Here is a 20,435-nt window from a genome sequence, read left to right as displayed (position 1 = left end):
AGCAAAATAACAGCAATATATCACAAAAATTATGGCCTATAACCAAACTGGATTTATACCAGAAATGCAGAGCTGGCAAAATATGAGGAAAACAAGTAAGGTTAGCTATATTAATAACAAAACTATAAAAATCATTATTTCAATACGTGGCTGAAAAGGCTTTTGACAATAAATCCCACTTTAAAAAAAAAAGCATAGGAATAAATGGAGCTTTACTTGACATCAGAATCTTAAGAACCAAGAACAAGTATTTAATGGAGATAAGCTAGAAGTCTCCTGTGATAAAATCAGAGGTGAAATAAGGATGTCCGTTATCACCATTCCTATTCAGTATTGTACTAGAAACCCTAGTTATAGCAATAAGAAAAAGAAATCGAAAGAATAAGCCGAGAAAGAAACAATTATCTTGTCAGATACGATAGTTTACTTAGAAAACCCTAAAAAAAAGTCATCTAAAAACTAACTGAAACATTTAGCAACTTCAACAGTTGCAGGATTTTTAAAAATCAGCATATGCATTACCAACAAAATGCATGAGAGACAGAAATTCCATGCAAAATACAAATAGCACAAAACTTAAGGAATTCTATCAAGACACAGGGAATAGATAAATAATTGCAAAAGTACTTAGTAAAGTCAGATTTAAGTAATTTAAGGAATATACAGTAAAGCAAGTATAAAAATGACAATACTAATTAAATTACTTATTTTGTCATATCACTGAAACAACCAAAGGATCATTTTATAGAGCTAGAAAAAAACAAAATTTTTCTGAAGGGACAAAAAATCAAAAATATCAAAGGAGTTAATGAAAAACAATGTGAAAGACAAAAGTGCAGTAGTATCAGATCTCAAAACTATACTACAGGGGGCAGCTGGGTAGCTCAGTGGATTGAGAGCCAGGCCTAGAGACAGGAGGTCCTAAGTTCAAATCTGGCCTCAGATACTTCCCAGCTGTGTGACCCTGGGCAAGTCACTTGACTCCCATTGCCTACGCTTACCACTCTTATGCCTTGGAGCCAATACACAGTATTGACTCCAAGACGGAAGGTAAGGGTTAAAAAACAAAACTATACTAAAAAACTAATCATTGAAACGATTTAGTATTGGGTAAGAATTTGAGAGCTTGTTTGGTGGAATAATTGTGTCCACAAAATACATAAGGTCACATATAGAAGTGCCTAGTTTTGTAAATGTCAAAATCTGTATGAGATTTAGACTTAAGAGGGTGGCATTATGAACAAATTAGAGAGTAGAAGAAATTGCCTTTCAGATTCATGGATAGGGGAAGACTTCAGAAACAAATATCAGATAGAAGGCAAAATGGACATTTTGGTCAATTCATATTAAGTTTTTGTGCAGACAAACCAATGCAGGTAAAATTAGAGGAGAGATGGGAAGTTAGAAAATTTATTTGCAGCAATTTTTCCTTGTACAGTCTCCTGAGATACATTAGGACCATTCCTAATGGTAAATGATAAATGGTCAAAGCATATGAATAAGCAATTTTCCAAGCCAAACAGGGAGAAATGCTCTACCACTAATAATTTACTAATCACTAATAATTAGGGAAATGTAAACTAAAACAAATCTGAAGTAACACTTCATATCCATCAGATTTGACAAAGAAAGTGAAAAGCTGGAGGTGCTGTGGGGGGAAAAAAAACAGCTACATTAATGCAGTATTGGGGCTGTGCATTTACATGACCATTCTGGAAAATAGTTTAAAACTATGACCCCCAATGTCATTAAAGTGTATATACTTTTTGACCTAGCAATAAATGCAGCTATGAAGTCTTTACCCCAAAAATATCAAAAGGAAAAAGAGGATCAATATGTATAAAAAGCTTCATTTTGCATGATGGCAAACAATTGGAAACTAAGGAAATATCTCTTAATTGGAGAATGGCTTAACAAGTGATATGTAAATGAAACAATGTTATTTATTGTGCTATAAAAAATTAGTGTATGGTTTAAGATAAATCTGGAAAGATTTTTATTAACTGATACAAAGTGAAGTGAACAGCACTAAGAGAACAATTTATTCAGTAAAAATGTAAGGAGAAATAGAAATCACTTAGAAAACTGATCAACACAGTGACCAGCCAATTCTAGATAGAGAAGTAATGGACTCAGAGTAGAGATTGAAACACTTGTAAGACTAGAAGGGACATTGGTAATGCATTATTTTGCTTGACTATACATATTTGTAATGAGTTTCTTCATTGCAAGTGGGTGCAGAATGAGGAAGTAGGGATGAAAGGATTTGGAACTGAAAAAAATAATGTTGAATTTAAAAAAAAAAATCTGAAACAGAACTGGAAGATATGGTCAACCCTAATAAGATCACAAGTATTTCACTGGGGGAAATGTAGTCTCTTGGTTTAAAAAAAATGTCAAGAATCATAGATGTTCCTTGACAAAAACTTATAAAAAGATCTGAGATTTGGTAGAACTATAAGCCCTCTGTCAGTGCTCCAAAAAAAGCTAGTGGAATTTTAGCCTTCAATTTTAAAAGTATAATATTAAAACAAGGGAGATAGGAGCTAGTTGGCTCAGTAGATTGAGAGCTATCCCTGGAGACAGGAAGTCCTGGGTTCAAATGTGGTCTCAGATACTTCCTAGCTGTGTGACTGGGCAAGTCATTTAACTCCCAACTGCTGTAGCCCCTTGCCATTGAAATCAATGCTTAGTATTAATTCTAAGACAGAAGGTAAGGTTAAAAACAAGGGAGATGATAGTACCAAAGTGACCTGAAAAAAATTTACAATCTAGAGCACCTTCAGAAAGGGCAACCAGGATATGGAAGGCACCCAAAACCACTCTATATGAGGATCAGTTTGAACTTTAATCAGTAGAAGATGGGAGATTCGATAGCTGTCTCCAAGACAGAAGGATTGGCAAATAGAGACATAGATTAGCTTTGTATAACTTGGTCCTAGAAAACATAAATTAAGAATAATGAGTTACTAGTCTGAAAGAAAACTTCCTTTTAACATTCCCAAAAAAAGGGCCATCTATCTCTTTTCTGAAGTTCTCCATTGATAGTAAAATCACTATATCCTATAGCAGTCTATTTCACTTTCAGATGGACCATAGCTCTAATTTGTCTTCAGATTTATGTTAGACAAGTAACAGGGATGAAATCTCAAACTTTGGTTAAGTTGCCTTAGCAAAAAAGAGATAGAGATAACCCCTTCAGTGATCAAAAGTAGCATCTGATTATCTAATATGTTCCTTAGACCATAAAGGTCCTCTGAAATAGGCGGTACAGAATGAATCCTGTTTTGTACTCAGGCTATTTCCCATTTTATAGTACTGTCCCAGTCACACATAAACTGAGGCAGAAAAGCAATCAACGTAGCTCACTAGCTCTAAGATAATTTTTCTCTCCTGGAGCCAAGAAATGGAGGATTACCTGCCATTTCCAAGTTGAATTTCTGTGCTCTGAAGTTAGGTTTAAAGTTCCTCCACTGATTCTTACCATGATACCAGGGGTCGGCAACGGATGGCTCTTTCTGCAGGAGCCATGAAGTCAATTTTTTTTTCAGGCGCTGTTACAGGAGCCACACTGTGAGCACTGTACGGCTCTCACGAAATTACATTTGAAAAAATGTGGCATTTATGGCTCTCAAGGCTAAAAAGGTTGCTGACCCCTGCATGATACCTTTGGCAAGTTACTCTCTAAGACACTATATCCTGTAGCAACCTATTTCAAAATGCTCCTTTCAGCAACCAAACCCTTACTGAGCCCCAACTCACACAATCTTTTTGCTGTCATTGTTTCCTTCCTGATTTATCATGCTTTCTCCCTGCCTTCCAAGGCAATTTAGCCATATCTGCTAAATACATCGTCCTAACTGGAGAAGGCCATAGAAGATCTCAAGTTTCAAATACAAAAAGACACTTCACAAATTGTTATTGTTTAGTCCTTGTTGTATTCCTTGATCTTTCAGAGGAACCATGAATTCACCAGAGCAAACATAGACTGAACTCCTTAAATGAAAACTGCATTTATGGAGGCAACCCATAAAACACCTTAGACAGACATTTTCATGAATTTTTTAAAATACTACTTGGTCAACCTGATAATTGGCTACTCCAAAAAAAGAAGGAAAGAACATGCCCAAGGAGCACAACCAAACATGCTAGATCCAGATTCAAGACCTTTCTGGTGTGTCACAGAACCTTGCCAGAGTTTATACTCTGCTGATACATTTTCCAAGAACCAGGATAATAAGGCATTGAAGTAAGATTTTACTTACTGCACTCTTTTAACTTGTATATACTAGAATGATGGATTTAATTCAAAATCTATAAATATAATGGAAATAAGTATTTTCTAAATTATATGAAAATATATAGTTGAAATTTGTGTAAAATAGACATTATCTAAAACTACATATTTTTACAGCTTGGAGAAACTTGCCAGATCTAGTATTCTGTTGGACTAGACTGCAAGGTCCTCTTCCTGCCATGATGAGGTATCATTGCAGAACTTTGGTAGAATGTATATATTTAGATGTATATCACATAATAGAGGTCTTCAAAACTTTCCCTTAAAGGATGCCAGACTCTTTTGTAATCAAATGCATGCCACTTATATAATACATTTAATAGTCTTTTCCCCAAAACTAGGGAGTCTGAAAGCAAAGGAAATAAGTGATGTGGTGGAAACCCCAAAATGGCTCTGTAATGTCACCTACCTGAAGAGCCCTTCCTTTAGTCTCAATGGGAAGCGTGAATGCAGAAATGGCACACACAACGCAGACAGATGAGAAAAGACATAAGGCTCCCAGAAATGATGCGCTCATAAGAACCTGTAAATGACCAAGAAAGTATTTGAGTCAACTGGCTGCATTCTACAGGAGCGCCCCTATGGGTAGAGGGGTGCTAGAAAAGCCATATGCCTTAAGTGGTACCAGAGAAGGCCAGATCATAACATCATGTTAGCTGATGAGATGGATTTGGAGTCAAAGGCAAATCAGGGCAAATCTCTAGATCTCCATTTCCTCATCTATGAAATAAAAGGGATTATATTAGATAACCTCTACCTCCTTTCCAGAGCAACCTCTACCTCCTTTCCAGAGCCCTGTATCATCTGTACTCACTGCTTGGCTATAATTTTAGCATTTAAAATTTTTCAAGGCAATTCTGGCACAATCTTTCTAGGACACTGTGCAAGTATCATACACACACCCCTTGATTTTACAGACTTTGGGGATGTGACTTGCCTGCAATCATAGAACTAGTAAATCAAAGAACTAGTAATAGAGACTCAGACTCAGGTACAACATGTTGTTGGATCTGTACAATGCATTGTTCTCAGTGCTGGGGTATTAACTGGCACAAGCACCACACTGTGCTTCTGACTACAAACATTTGGATGAATTTCAAAATCCTTACAGGTCTATGTAAGGGTCAAATAAGATAACTATGTAAAGGTAGGCTGGACACAAGCCCAATGAGAATTCTAGAAAAGTTAAAGTGATTTTTAAGTAAAGATTAGTTATAAAATCAAATAAGAGCTGCAGAGGGTAAATTGAGAGGGGAAAATGATAGCCTGAATTAATAGAATTAATAGTTTGATAAAGAAGTACCAAAAAGAAAGATTCTGGAGAAAATAACTCCTTAAAAATCAGAATTGGCCAAATGACAAAAAGAGGTGTTTGGTGTTTTTTTTTAATGCCCAAAGAAAATAACTCCTTAAAAATTAAACTTGGCCAAGTAGAAGCTAATGACCTCATAAGACATCAAGGAAAAACAACCAAAAATTGAAGAAATAGAAGAAAATGTGAAATATCTCATAAGGAAAATAACTGACCTGGAAAACAGATTGGAGATAATTTAAGAACCATTGATGCCATAAAAAAGAAGAACCTAGACATAAAAAATCAGACATCCCTAATGAAAAGACCAGAGCTGAATAGAAAATTGGGCATCCAAGTATAAAATGTTGAACATGAGTGAAAAAGTACAAGGGATTAAATAAGATAAATTGCATCCCTCTATGGGAAGATAATACATGTAACCCTTCAGAACTAAATGACCTTACAGCTGTTTGAAAGATTATTTATTTAGACAGAGGGCAAAAGGTTATGAATCTATTCTGTTGGAATGATCAAAAACAAGAAGAGTTTGCCTGGGAGAAAGAGGAAGAATGGGAAAATTATTTCACTATTATCCAATCAGTAGATTTTATCTCCCAAATATCCACTTCAAAGAAATGACATACCAAAAATCTAGTAATGGGATTACCTCCATGAAAAAAAAAAATATCACCAAGGAATTCCCTTAAAACATAACCTACCATGGTACATTCAAGGGCTTATATTTAACTATCTAACAAGATGGAAATAGGAAGGGGTAGAAGGTGGTAGGGGTCAAAGAAACTTCAAGCTGTGTTGGCATCATAAATTTAAAATTGATAAGGACCTTAGAGGTCATCTAATCTAAACCTCCCATTTTACTAATAAAGAAATTGAAGTCCAGAATGGTTAAGTTCATTTGTACTAGGTTAAGTGGGGAACAGAGCTAGGATTTGAACCTCTGTGGTTCATACTCTAGAACTTTCCTCTATAGTCCCCATGCAACCTCCCACTGACCAGTAAAGAAAAAAAGAAATGAAAGTAAACATTTCCAATATTCTATAAATTAACATTAATATGAGATAATTTACAAATAGATTTCCCTGAAGATAGAATAGTTCTTGCCAACCATTAGAGTAGATAGTACTGTATCATGTTCTATGTCGACACATAGTACCCTGACCTAATGAGAATATTCTCATTTCTCTTCCCACTTCAATCCCTGCCCAGCCAATAACCTAAGGGACATCCTAAAAGGACTTTCTCCTCTAATGCATTTCCAACCCTGATAATACAGTTATAATATGTTCTTAGAGAGGAGGAGACATTCTCTCCCTTTCCCCAATCTATTCTAGCCAGTTAATTTCTTTAGGGGAAGGAGGGAGGTTCCATTGATAAGTCTCTCTACTCCTCATTTAGCCAATGCTGACCATGAGGTTTTCTTGGGAGAGATAACTGGAGTAATTTACCATTTCCTTCCTCAGTGGATTAAGGCAAACAGAGATAAGAGACTTATTCAAAGTCACACATCTATCTGAGGCTGGATTTGAACTTGGGTCTTCCTGACTCCAAACCCAGCTCTCCATCCAATGAACACCTAGCTGCTTAGTACACAGTTGGTGTTAATAAGTACTTTTTCCTAAAATTATCTTAATATGTAGCACTTGCTGAGGAAAATATAAAAGTCAATTAGTTGGCCATCCTCGCTATCTAGAAGAATCTTATCTTGTTCAAGATAGAGACATATGTATTAGACAGTTAAATGATATGAATGGTGTCCCATTCATAGTCCCACATCTGGTGCTGTGGAGCATTCAAAGCCTGAGGAGTAAAGATACAAACATTTTAAAATAAACCCATTCAAAAAACCCCAGGATAAAACATGTCACTAGGCCCCAAAAGTTGTCCACAAAAAGTTAAAAGCAGTTAACCAATCAGCAAGAAGTTTAAAAGCAATTTGCAAAGAATTCCCCTGAGGCTTGAGGAGCTCCCCTCTAGAGTCCTAGAATTTTTGGACTATGTTAACTCAAACTGCTTGAGGTGTAGGGAGGGTTATGTGAGTGTGCGGATTCCCCCCAGAAACATCAGTTCTACTAGTGTCCTGACTTCTCACCTCCAACATCTTGGGAGGGCTCTCATGGATAGAAAGCTTTCCTGACATCAACACTTAAAATGCCTCTTTGTAGCTTCCATCCAGTGTCTCTCTGGAGCCAAATTCCTCCACACATTAAATTTTCAATTACATGCAGATAGATCTCTCTCCTCTTGCCTAAGATGTCCCAGCTCATTCATAGCTCTTCATCTGGCATGGAATGGAACCCCTTCAACCTTTAGTTGCCACCATCACACACCCCCCCCCAAGGAAACTTTCCTGTTCATTGCTGGACTTCCTAAAATCTGGTGACAGAAAAATCCTCTAGAAATGGACAGATGGAGGCAGAACACGGCAAGATTATCCTGGAAGCTATGCCTCTCTTTTTGTGGCTGCCAAATCACCTGCCAAAGTCAGAGTAATCAATAAATTCTTCACTTTCCTTAATGCCAATTCCATCTTTCAAAATGTGGAGTACATGGCAAATAGAAACTGCTATTCTGGACCAGTCTAAGCAATCAGGAGGAATTGATTGCTGAAGTAGACAGCAATATCAGGAGGCAATGTTCTTGTCTCAGGGTTCATGGTAGATAAAGAATGATCTGAACTTAAAAGGACCTTATAAGTCAACTAGGCTTAACTAGATGACTTATAAGGCCCTTTTAAGTTTAGATCAGTCTGAACTTAATCACAGAAACCACAATCTGGCAGACAACCTAGATTTTGACAAAACAGACTTCAAAAGGTTCAGAGAAAGGAGAAGTAGCTCTTTGACATAAATTATATAGGGAAATTCAACTCAAGAGAGACAGAATGTTATTGATGATGAAATTCTGACTATATAAACACAAGTCATTCTAAGAAAGAAAAGTAAATCAATGAAAAGACCAAATCAAAAACAAATTTTGCTTTGTTTTTAAAGACATGTCAAGAAGTTTAAAAAAAAAGGCAAACAGGATCAGTATAAAATTTGGAGCTGTAGGGAACCTTAGAAGGCCACCAAGTCCAACTCTTCTTTTACAGATGAGGAAAAAGTACAGAGGTTGTTTAGAAACTTGTCCAGGACCACACAGCTAGTAAGTGTCCAAGACAGAATTCAAACCCTGGTCTTCCCGACTCCTAAGTGCAGCATCCTATCCACGATGCCCTTATCCATCCTCTAATCTAGTTTCCTTGTTTTACAGATGAGGAACTTGAGGCACAGAGAGGTTGTCCAGGGCCTTACAGGTAGTAAGCAGACTCAGGATTTGAATACACGTTTCCTGACTCAGATCCTAACCAATGTTTACTCAAGACCCTCTCACTCACTGTCCACCATGCATCTTGCAGCAAAGTTACATGAGTAGACTTACAGCAGAACTCAACTTCACATCATGTCTTCTCAGCACTGCAGAAATCCAAATGCCATTTACTCAGGCTCAATTACTGAGCCAGACTACTGAAGATCAGAGGGAATGGGGAAGATCCAGGTGCATGAGGTCATTCACCTCTCCAAGCCTGAGATAGAAGCTAGCACCCAGTGGGGGAAGTCTGTCCTACTAGAATCACTTGGGGCAGAAACCTAGACTGGTGAACTATGAATTGCCTGGTATGGGAAGATTTTGAGATGTGTTGAGATCCTGCCCTTATGAGAAACCACCATCAAACAGGAGGGAGTTGGAAAGTGAGCAATAAAGGAAAATATGGAGGGAAAACTGAAATTTCCAAAGATATCAAGAGGATAACCTTGATAACCAACATGGAAGACATTAATAGCAGAGGGAAGTGTGGGCTTTAGATATAGTGAAAAAGTTGAGGCATGTTTTAATAAATACTGCAAAACAAAGGAAAATAACAACTACCTGATGAGACACAGGATCCTGCAGATTTTTAAGAAATCCACAGAATACTGTTCTTGAATGGTTTAAAAGAAAATGAATAGGGGGCAGCTGGGTAGCTCAGTGGATTGAGAGCCAGGCCTAGAGACAGGAGGTCCTAGGTTCAAACCCGGCCTCAGCCACTTCCCAGCTGTGTGACCCTGGGCAAGTCACTTGACCCCCATTGCCCACCCTTACCAATCTTCCACCTATGAGACAATACACCGAAGTACAAGGGTTTAAAAAAAAAAAATTAAAAAAAAAAAAAGAAAGAAAATGAATACCTCTGAGAACAGAATTTATGGCCTGCACATTTTAAATAATTGATAAAATAGAGAAACTTGAATCCACAGTGGCAAGTCTCACCAATGAAACAAAAGAGAAGATAACTACTTGGGAATGAAGACACATGGAAATGAAGGGTAATCTGCAATAACATTAAAAGAAAGCATCATTTCCATAAAAGCAAAATATATTGGTCTCGAAGGTAGAATGTGTAGAGGTAATTTAAGAATTATATGTCTCAGGGCAACTAAGTGGCACAGTAGATAGAGAGGGCCAGGTCTGGAGTTGGAAGGATTGGGTTCAAATCTGGCCTCTGAAACTTCGTAGCTGTGTAACTCTGGGCAAGTCACTTAATCCTGTTTGCATAGCCCTTGCTCCTGTCTTAGAATTGTTACAAAGGCAGAAAGTGTTTTTGAAAAATCTATTTGTCTCCCAGAAGAATATGTCAAAAATCCCTGAACACTACAATGCAACAAATAACATAAGAAAGCTGCCCAGAAGATAAGGTTTCAATTGAAAGAATACATACATTGCCTCCAGAAAACACTTAAAGCTATAAACTCCAAGTAAAAGCAACCAGGAAAAAGATATTCAAATATAAGAAAATTCAAAAGGCTTAGAGAGGTTAAATGACTTATGCTGGGTGAGGGTTTTCTAGCTTGGGACTGAAGCTTAGAAAGGTTACATGACCTGCCTAAAGTCACACAGCATCAGAAATAGAATTTGAACTCAGGTCTTCCTGACTCAAGTCTAGAACATAAACAATAGTACCACATACCTCTCATTTATTGGATATCTATACACTTCACCTTTTGTCCTTCCCCAAAGGAGCCTCCAGCAATTATTGAAATCATCATCAGAATCCCATAGAAAAAGACTCAACATTGGTCCTGCTTTATTCATTTGCTTTATCTGGAGGGCATCCACTGTTTTTGACTTTAAAAGATGTCCTCTAAACAGATGCTCTTGGTATAAGATGCCTGTGGACTCCTGGATGGGTGGGAGTTTTGGGGAGAGGCAGGAATGGCGTTAGGAACTTGACTTAAGGCCACGTCTACATGGGGAACAGCTAAGTGGTTCAGTGGTTTGAGAATCAGGCCCAGAAAAGGGAGGTTCTGGATTCATATCTGGCCTCAGACACTTCCTAGCTGTGTGACTCTGGGCAAGTCATTTAGCCTCCATTGACTAGCCCTTACCACTCTTCTCCCTCAGAACCAATGCACAGTATTGATTTTAAATGGAAAAAAAAAAAGATGGTTTAAAAAAAAAAAGAATATGGCTATCCCTTGATTTGTGACCTGAAGTAATAATTATCTCATGATCTTTAATATAATACCAGGAATTGCTCAATTGGTATCATCAAATTTATCAGTTAGAATTCACTTTGTAAAAAGTTTTTCCAATGGAAAGGAAGAGGTAGTGAAATAAGTTAGAAGTCATTTTTTACTATTTAGAAACTCAAAGTGAAAAGGGATTTGGGTATCATCTATTTCAACCCATGTAATTGAGTAAGTCATTACCATAGGAAGTAGTTCTAACTTGGTGTTGGATGCCAATTGCTTTTCTGATAGAGGTTTTAAAAGAACTTGGAGTTCAGAACACTCACCTTCTATAAAAGCATAACTATGTAAAATCCATATAGCCAGAACATAGTAAGACTATTAATAAGAAATTTAAAGTAATTTCACTATTCTCTAAGCAAGCATTCTTAATCATTTTGGGGGTTTTCCAAAAAACTCTTTGGCATCTTGGTAAAAATCCATGGACTCTCTAAATGAGGCCTTTAAAAGAATAAAAGAAAATGTGTAGGATTACTTAGGAAACTGATTATATTAAAAAGGTAATTTTTTCCTATCTATGTTCACTGATCCCTTGTGAATCTCTGGACCTCAGGTAAATGCCCTTGCTCCATGGCAGTAGTTTTTAATGTTTAGTCCTGAAACCTCTGAGATCCCTGAGATAATTTTAGGGGATCTATGAGATCAAATTATTTTCATGATAATACTAAGGTATTTTAATTCCTTTTTTTGATATTTTAATTTCTAGTACAGCAAATACCAATAGATATAACCCACATAAGCAAGAACTCTTTAGATGCCCTCAATTTTAAGAATATGAAGGGGTTCTGAGACCAAAAAAGTCCAAGAACCATTCTTCTAAAATGAGAGAATATTAGCAGACTCATCTGGGGAAATCAGAAGGGACCTAGGAATTCAATTTAGCACCCACTGTATATTCAGCATTGTCTCACATGCTCAGTGAAATTACAAAGTTGGTCTGAGGTACCACCTCACACCTAGCAGACTGGCTAAAATGACAGCAAAGGAAAGTAATGAATGTTGGATGGGATGTGGCAAAATTGGTACATTAATGCATTGCTGGTGGAGTTGTGAACTGATCCAACAATTCTGGATAGCAATTTGGAACTAGGCCAAAGAGCTCTAAAAGACTACCTGCCTTTTGATCCAGCCATAGCACTGATTGGTTTATACCCCAAAGAGATAACAAGGGAAAAGACTTGTACAAAAATATTTATAGCCACGCTCTTTGTGGTGGCAAAAAATTGGAAAATGAGGGTATGCCCTTTGATTGAGGAATGGCTGAACAATTGTGGTATATGCTGGTGATGGAATACTATTGTGCTCAAAGGAATAATGAACTGGAGGAATTCCATGTGAACTGGAAAGACCTCCAGGAATTGATGCAAAGTGAAAGGAGCAGAATCAGGAGAACATTGTACACAGACAGATACACTGTGGTAAAATCGAACATAATGGACTTCTGTACTGGCAGCAATGTAAGGATCCAGAGCAAGACTGAGGGACTTATGAGAAAGAACTCTATCCGCATTCAGAGGAAGAATTGTGGGAATAGAAACACAGAAGAAAAACAACTGCTTGAGCACATGGGTTGTTGGGAACATGATCAGGGATGTAGACTCTTAAGTGATCACCCTAATGCAAATATTAATATGGAAATAGATCTTGATCAATGACACATGTAAAACCCAGTGGAATTGCTCATTGGCTATGGGAGGGAAAGAACATGAATCACGTAACCTTGGAAAAATATTCTTAATTAATCAATTAGATTTTTTTCAAATTAAAAGAAATTACAAAGTTGAGAGAAGACAATGTCTCTGTTTCAACAGAACTTAAGATTCTAGCCAGGGGTTGTAAACCAAATACTAGTAACTACATCATGAGTTCAAACAAAGCATTGTGTGAAATTGGAGCAAGGAAAGGCCATTACTACCTGGGAAATCAGGAAAAACTTCATGGTAAAAATAACATTGGTGTCATTTATAGACCAAAAGTATTTGAAGATCCCTGATATATACCTGAAGAAGTTAATAATGGTATAGAAAAGTGCCAAGTAGGTCAGGTCTTCCCCAGGGACAGAAATTCCCAAGTAAGGAGTCATGTAACACCCTATTTACTTCTAAAACAAGAACAATTTAGAATGGAGCAGAAGGAGAGGAGTTTTTAAGCAACTAACCCCAGAACATAAACCATTGAGAAAATGTGACTAGTCCTTCAGGGGCCATGGAGAGGGGGAGATAAAGGCAACTAAAAAGAACCTTGTATCAATAGTGAAAATCTTAGCATCAACTAAGTGCCCTCAATGTATTTCTATTACAAAACCAAATCTTGTTATGGAAGAAGTCTCTATATCATAACCCAAGAATAACTCAATCATAAGACTGGAATGGGAGTCCTAATTCTGCAAGTTAAGAACTGTGTGACCTGAGGCAAGTTATTTGACTTTTCTGGGCTTTAGTTTCCTCACCTGTAAAATGAGAGTAAAAAGAGAGAGCCTCTAAAGTTCCTTCCATCTTCAGATCAATGATCCTAAGAGCTTATCAGGAGTTCTTAATTGTTTTTTTGCCAGGGACCACCACGCTGCTTTGGATACAGGAGAAGTCTATGGACCCCCTTTTCAGAATGATTTAAATTAATAAAGTAAAATGCATAGGATGAAAAGGAAACCATAGCTTGGTTATCAAAACATTTTAAAATAATTTTATGATATAGCTCTTTTGTTGTTGTTTGTTTAGTCATTTTAAGTCATTTTTTGAATCTTTGTGACCCCATTTGGAATTTTGTACTGGAGTGATTTGCCATTTCTTTCTCTAGTTTATTTTTCAGAGGCAAAAAGGGTTAAATGACTTGCCCAGGGTTATATAGCTAATGAGTGTCTGAAGCTGGATTAGAATCCAGGTTTTCCTGACTCCAGGCCCCAGCACTCTTATCTGCTGTCCCCTGTCCCCATGATATTGTTCATAGACCTGCTAATATCTAGCCATAGGCCCTTTAAGGGTCCACAGATGAGGAACCCCTGTACCTGATGATCTTGTTAGGTCCCCTCCAGTCAGGAGAATGAAAATCTTAATTCTAAGAGGTGCCAATTTGGCCAGTAAGGCTAATGATATGTATGTATTTATTTAATGACTATTATGTGCCAGGTACTGTGGGATGTATTGGACATTCAAATAAAAGAAAAGATAACCCTTGCCCTCAAGGAGATAACATGCAAACAAAAATATACAAGCAACCTTAGGATGAATTGGAAAACATCTGGGCAGGAGACAGGAGGGGCAAACACTCGGGAAATCAAAACCCCTTTCCGCAGAGTGAAAGAAGGGTCCTCGTAATTTCCCTTCCTTTTCTTCCTCTTTTCTCTTTCATTCTTGGTATCCCCCCCACCCTCTTCAGACAGGACAAGAGAGTTAAAACCTCTTTTCAAAAGGAGGGGGAAACATGTGAAGAAACCAGTCTCCTTCAGTTCCCAGGAGATCCTATTATATATACGTATTTAAATGGATCTGTCCCAACGGGGATACTCTTCCCGTGGTTTCTGGGGACTCTGGGAGGCTCAAAGAGATCAAGTGTCTCACCCCATATCACACAACTCACAGTGGCTTAGCCAAGAACTGAATGCATCTAGTGTTCTTCCCCACCACATCAAGTTGCCTCACTTCATAAAGGTGTTTACTTGGCTATTAGCAGAGGGGAAACTAGGTCACTGTAAGGCACAGAAGAGACACCAGTAGAAGGAACAGAGGCAGAAGCATCCTTAGTTTAGGAAGCTCAGCGGAATTAAACAAACTTTAAGCACCTGCTCTTCTGCTTGGTGCCAAGGATTTGAGGCTGTTTTCCAGGCCTGGAATGCACTCCCTCTTCACTTGTTAGGATGACAGACTTAGATCTTAGAGACAGTGGGGTCCAGCCCCCTGTTCATCTTCCTCATCTCCCTTAAAAGTGCCCCTCGGGGGCCACTCCTACACAGAGGCTTGCCTCATCAACCCTGCTGTTAGTGCTCTCCCTCCACTGCCCCCCAATTCATTAATAACACTTGGCAGGTTTTTTAGTTTGCTTTCTCTGTCCATGCAATATCCCTCCATAGCTCCTGTGCCCTTTGTGAGCAGATTGTTTTGTCTCTGCTCACAGAGACAAAACTACTGCATCCCGCGGTACCTGGCATGGTGCCTTGTTCATAACAAGGACCTATAGACATTTGTTGAATTGTTTGATTCATTGCTCTCAAGGAGCTTCTAATCAAACATAGGGAAGGACCATGCAAAATATTTATGATATAGGGGAAAGTGAGAACAAGCCCAGAGAGATCTGGGTAAAGTGCTAAGGGAAATGTGAGAAGAGAGGGATCGTTTTCACTAAGGGGGGATGGGAGCAAGGAAAGGAGTCATTGGGTATGCCTTTGTGAAGGGAACATCTGAACGGGGTCTTGGGACAGGCTGTGCATTCCAGGTAAGGGAAAATAAGACAAAACCTCAGGATGGAAAGTACATGAAAGGGCAGAGCAAAGAGAAGTCCATCCCACCTTGTTTGCTAGGATTCTATCTGTTCTTGTGTCATAATAACTGTTATCTGATACCTTCTCCAATTCCCCTAAGTTGGGAGTGGATTCTGACTCATATGCCTTTAACTTTTAACCTGTATCCCCAGCCCCCACCTTAGCAGGAATTCTGGAGTATTTAGAAGATGGGTGAAGGGTGGTGAGCCCCAGATGGAAATGCATACCTATTCTAGAACTTTGCCTACTCCCCTAAATCAGATACATGATCTTACTACATTTTCTTAAGAAACAGGAACCTGTAAGGAGGTCACTGTTTGTCACTGAAAGGTGCAGTCACACCCAAAATGATGTCAGGGAGGTTGAAAGCTTTGGAGATGAGGCTTATTCTCCTGAGCTGTAAATGCACAAATGTGGCATCCTGTGGGGGTAATTCAGACCTCTGGGATGTAGATTTCCCAGTTATTCAAGACTATCAGAGCAGTTTTCTTGGATAATTTCCTGTAGAAGAATGTCCAGGCATTTTCTTTTGTCATGATTTTCCAGTAGTCCAATAATTCTTAAATTGTCTCTTCTAGATCTATTTTCTAGGTCTGTAATTTTATCAATGAGGTGTTTCATATTTTACTCAGTTTTTTCATTCTTTTGATTTTGTTTTATAGACTCTTGCTGCCTTGTGAAGTCATGTTCCTCTGTTTCCAGATGACCTCTTTTGCTTTTTAAGTTCTTTTATCAATTGTCTTCAACCCCTCTTGATTGTTTTTTGAATTGTGTTTTGAGTTCTTCCAAAGCCTGTGTCCAATTGGCTGGAGTTCTTGGTGTTCCTTGGTCCTCTTCTGTTCCATTTGCTCTTTGTTCATTACCTGAATAGAAGCTGTCAATTGTAATTTCTTTTTTTCTTTTTCTGTTGTTTACTCATATTTTTTCCTTCTTTGCCCACTGTCATTGACTGTAATCTTGCTCCTCTGATTATTTGCTAGATCTGTGGGTTTGGGCTATTCTTTCCTGAAGGGGCTTCTTCTCTGCTCTGCTGATTGACTAGATTAGAATGATGGAGTATTAATAAGCCCTGAGGCCACATCTTCCCCAGCTGCCAGCAGAAGCTGAAGGTGAAGGTGAAGGTGTAGAGGCTGAAGGTAAGTTACTCTCATCCTCCTCTCTAGTCCTGTCTGCAGCCACCTCCCTGCCAGCTGCCAGGTCAGAGTCCTGAGCTTCCCCTGGTGGCACCAAGGTATTCTGTCACAGTTGCAGCCTCCGCCCTGGGATCTAGATTTCCCAGTTATAAACCATGTTTCTTGTGATAGTTCAAATCATCTGGGACGGGTGCCACTCAGAGCCTGAAATAACCCCAGGGCTTTGCAACCTGACCACAACAAGCGATAGCATCCTGTCTGTACCACAGCAGCCATGAACACCCTTGACACAGACAGGCTTTAGACTCTTGGAGCTAAAGGACACCTTTACAAGCATTTGGTCCAATTCCATCCTCTTACAGATAAGGAAACAGAGAGGTAAGAAGTGATTCATCCAAGGTCATACTGCTAACAAGTACAACAACCAAAACTTGATCCTAGGCTATCCTAGGAGGCTGGTTCTCTTTCCACTTCCATGCTGCCTCCCTGTGTGATTGGAAGCTCAAGAGATGGCCATCTTTATTTATCTCCTCTTTAAGCAGAGGACATAAGGCTGCTTTTCCACATGGTTCTAGATTTAAAGCTAAAAGATCATCAGACCTCAGAGGTCATCAAGGCCAACCCTCTCGTTTTACAGATGAAGAAACTTAAGACCACGAGAAATTAAATGACATAGCCAAGATCACGTATCTAATTAAGTTTGTGAGATGGAATCCAAAGCCAGCTCTTTCTCTGTGTAGCCACCTGGACACTAGAGTTTCTCTTCATTTAGATGGGAGAAAAGCAATCGCTCAAGGGAATTCTGAAGCGCAGTACGTTGGGGTTTGGATTTGGAGTCAGAAGACTAGGTTCAAATGTTGGCTCTGGGCAAATCCCTTATAGCCTCCCTAGACCCCTGGCTCCTCCTCTGTAAAGGAAGAGGTTGGACGAGGCTACTCTGAGGGCCTTTCCAGCTCCGGTTTACCGTGCCAACTACGATCCCCGGTCACGCTTCCCTTCTAAAGAGCCCCCACGTCCCCTTTCCTCACCTCCATCTCCACGGCTACCTCGTTCAGGCTCACTGCCGTGACAGCGCAGAGCATCTTACCTGGGAAATAAATGGAGCCACCATGGCGCCAATCCGACACAGGGAGCCGCTTATTCCCATCCCCAGAGCTCGCATGGAGGTGGGATAGACCTACAGCGAAAGATGCAAGAGAAACCCCAGTCAGTCCCTAAAGCCTGACTCATCCCCTCTTCCTCAGTCTCCCCGCCTGCCTCCACCCAGGCTTTGTGTCCCTGAGACGGTGTGGAGAGCGGAAGGGCAGCGTGCAGAGCCGCCCGGCTCAGTGATCGCAGAGGACGGAGGTCACAGGGGGGTGCCAGACAGAGGGGATGGCCCGTGGCAGTACACAGAGGCAAAAGAAGGCAGAACAAGACTCAAGGAACACTTAGCAGATGATTCTACAGGTAATAGGGAGCAGGAGAGCAAAATAGTTAGACAAGCGTGAGATAGCGGAGGCATGTCTAGGAAGAGATTCGAGATAGGAGAGCAGGCTAATACAATAGCCCAGGCAAGAAATGATAAGTGCAAGGCAGCTATAAGGCTCTGTGGATAGATAAAGAGCCAGACCTAGAGACAGGAGGTCCTGGGTTCAAATGTGGCCTCAGACACTTCCTGGCTGTGTGACCCTGGGCAAGTCCCTTAACTTCAGTTGCCCAGCCCTTACTGCTCTTCTGCCTTGGAACCTGTACTTTCTATTCTAAGATGGAAGGTAAGGGTTTAAAGAAATGATGAGTGCTAGAGGTCTAGTGTGTCAAAATATCAAGTATTGGGTTATGGTATGAAACAAAGAAGGAAAGGGAAGTTTGAGTCAGATTGCAGAGAACATGGAATGCCAAGGGGAAAGTTTGTATTTTATCCTATAAGAAAGTAGGGAAACAATGAAAAATTTTGAACAGGAAACAATGTGGCCAGATTCTTTGTATTAAGAAGACTACTTCAGGTAAATGGCTCAGAGGATTGAGAGCCAGGCCTAGAGACAGGAGGTCCTAGGTTCAAATCTGGCCTCAGACACTTACCAGCTGTGTGACCCTGGGCAAGTCACTTACCCCCCCCCCCCCAATTGCCTAGCCCTTAACGCTCTTCTGCCTTGGAGCCAATACACAGGACTGATTCCAAGACGGAAGGTAAGGGTTTGAAAAAAACAAAAAGACTACTTCAGCAGCTATGTGAAGAATGACCCTCAAGGACCAAGAAGAAACAAATGCAATTACCTTCCATAGGGCAACCCTTCAAATATTGTCACTTCCACAACAAAAAGGATGAAATGCTTTCTTTTGCAGCCATAGAGAGAGTCAGTAGGGAGACTCAGCATATATTTCCTATTGACCTGGAAGGGGAACTTTACCTTTCTGTTGAGCCCTTGGTGGTCATCCTTGTGGAGTCCCTCTGCCCTCAAAGGGCCAAGCGGGGAAAAAGTCTAATTCCTGCTGACCCTGATTAGCCTAACCTAGGAGGCAACTTCAGGTTGGCTTTTTTTTTTTTTAATCCCTTAACTTCTGCCTTAGAATCATTACTAAGGGGGCAGCTGGGTGGCTCAGTAGATCGAGAGCTGGGTCTAGAGACTAGAGATGGGTAGTCCTAGGTTAAAATCTGGCCTCAGACATGTCCTAGCTGTGTGACCCTGGGCAAGTCACTTAACCCCCATTGCCTAGACCTTATGTTCTTCTTCTCTCTTGGAACCAATGCATAGTATTGATTCTAAGATGGAAGATAAGGGTTAAAAAAAAGTCAAAACAAGACAAAATAAAAGAATCAATACTAAGAATTGGTTCCAAGAGTGAAGAAGAACATAAGGGCTAGGCAATGGGGGTTAAGTGACTTGCCCAGGGTCACACCACTAGGCCAGATTGAAAGCCAGCATCTCTGGTCTCTGGGTCTGGCTATTGATCCACTGAATCACCAAGTTGCGCCCCCAGGTTGACTTTTGAACTGAAGCAGGAGGTTGTTTTTCTTATCTTTATTTCATTCCAATAACAAATTTACACATGAGTTTTCCAAAGTTCCATGATTCATGTTGTCTTCCTCCCTCCTGGAGCTCACAAGCAATTCCACTGGCTTATGCATATATTATTACACAAAACATTTCCATATTGTTCATTTTTGTAAGTAAATAATCTAATAAAACCAAAACCCCAAATCCTATACCCAAATAAAAAGTGAGAAATCATATGCTTCCATCTGCATTCTGATTCCCACAGTTCTTTCTCTGGAGGTGGATAGATAGCATTCTTTGTCATAAGTCCCTCAGAACTGCCCTAGATCATTGTATTACTGTTAGTAGCAAAGTCTATCACTTTTGATTGTTCCACAATATTTCAATCACTGTGTATAATGCTCTTTTGGTTCTGCTCATTTCACTCTTGAGCAGTTCTTAAGCTGGGCTCCATGAACTTGTTTTTTTCAAAAATCCCAGTATGCCAGCACCGCAGAGGGGGAGGGAAACAAAGGAGGGAGATAAATTCAATCATAGAACCAAGGAAAAGCTATGTGGAAATTTTTTATTACATGTAATTGGCAAAAAAAAAATGAAATTTTTTTAAAATTTCTTTGATAACTGTATTTCAGGATCACTCATTTCCTTTATAATTTTATGCATTTTATTTCACACATCTGCATGTGAGA

At 39.4% G+C, this 20,435-nt stretch overlaps 1 protein-coding gene across 1 annotated transcript in view; it reads right to left on the bottom strand.

Annotated features, from left to right (window-relative positions):
* The window catches only part of SVOPL (SVOP like), a 75,683-nt gene that overhangs the window by 8,437 nt on the left and 46,811 nt on the right, over positions 1 to 20,435 (bottom strand). Inside the window, exons 13-14 of the mRNA XM_044677643.1 lie at positions 17,856 to 17,945; positions 4,707 to 4,820 (exon numbers count right to left, since the gene is read on the bottom strand). Coding sequence (XP_044533578.1) covers positions 4,707 to 4,820; positions 17,856 to 17,945 — 204 coding nt within the window. The remainder of the gene's footprint in view (positions 1 to 4,706; positions 4,821 to 17,855; positions 17,946 to 20,435) is intronic.

The sequence above is a fragment of the Gracilinanus agilis genome, chromosome 5, assembly GCF_016433145.1.
Source record: "Gracilinanus agilis isolate LMUSP501 chromosome 5, AgileGrace, whole genome shotgun sequence".
Classification (NCBI taxonomy): domain Eukaryota; kingdom Metazoa; phylum Chordata; class Mammalia; order Didelphimorphia; family Didelphidae; genus Gracilinanus; species Gracilinanus agilis.
The sequence above is the reverse complement of the archived record's forward strand: the minus strand, read 5'-3'. Positions and strand labels throughout refer to the sequence as shown.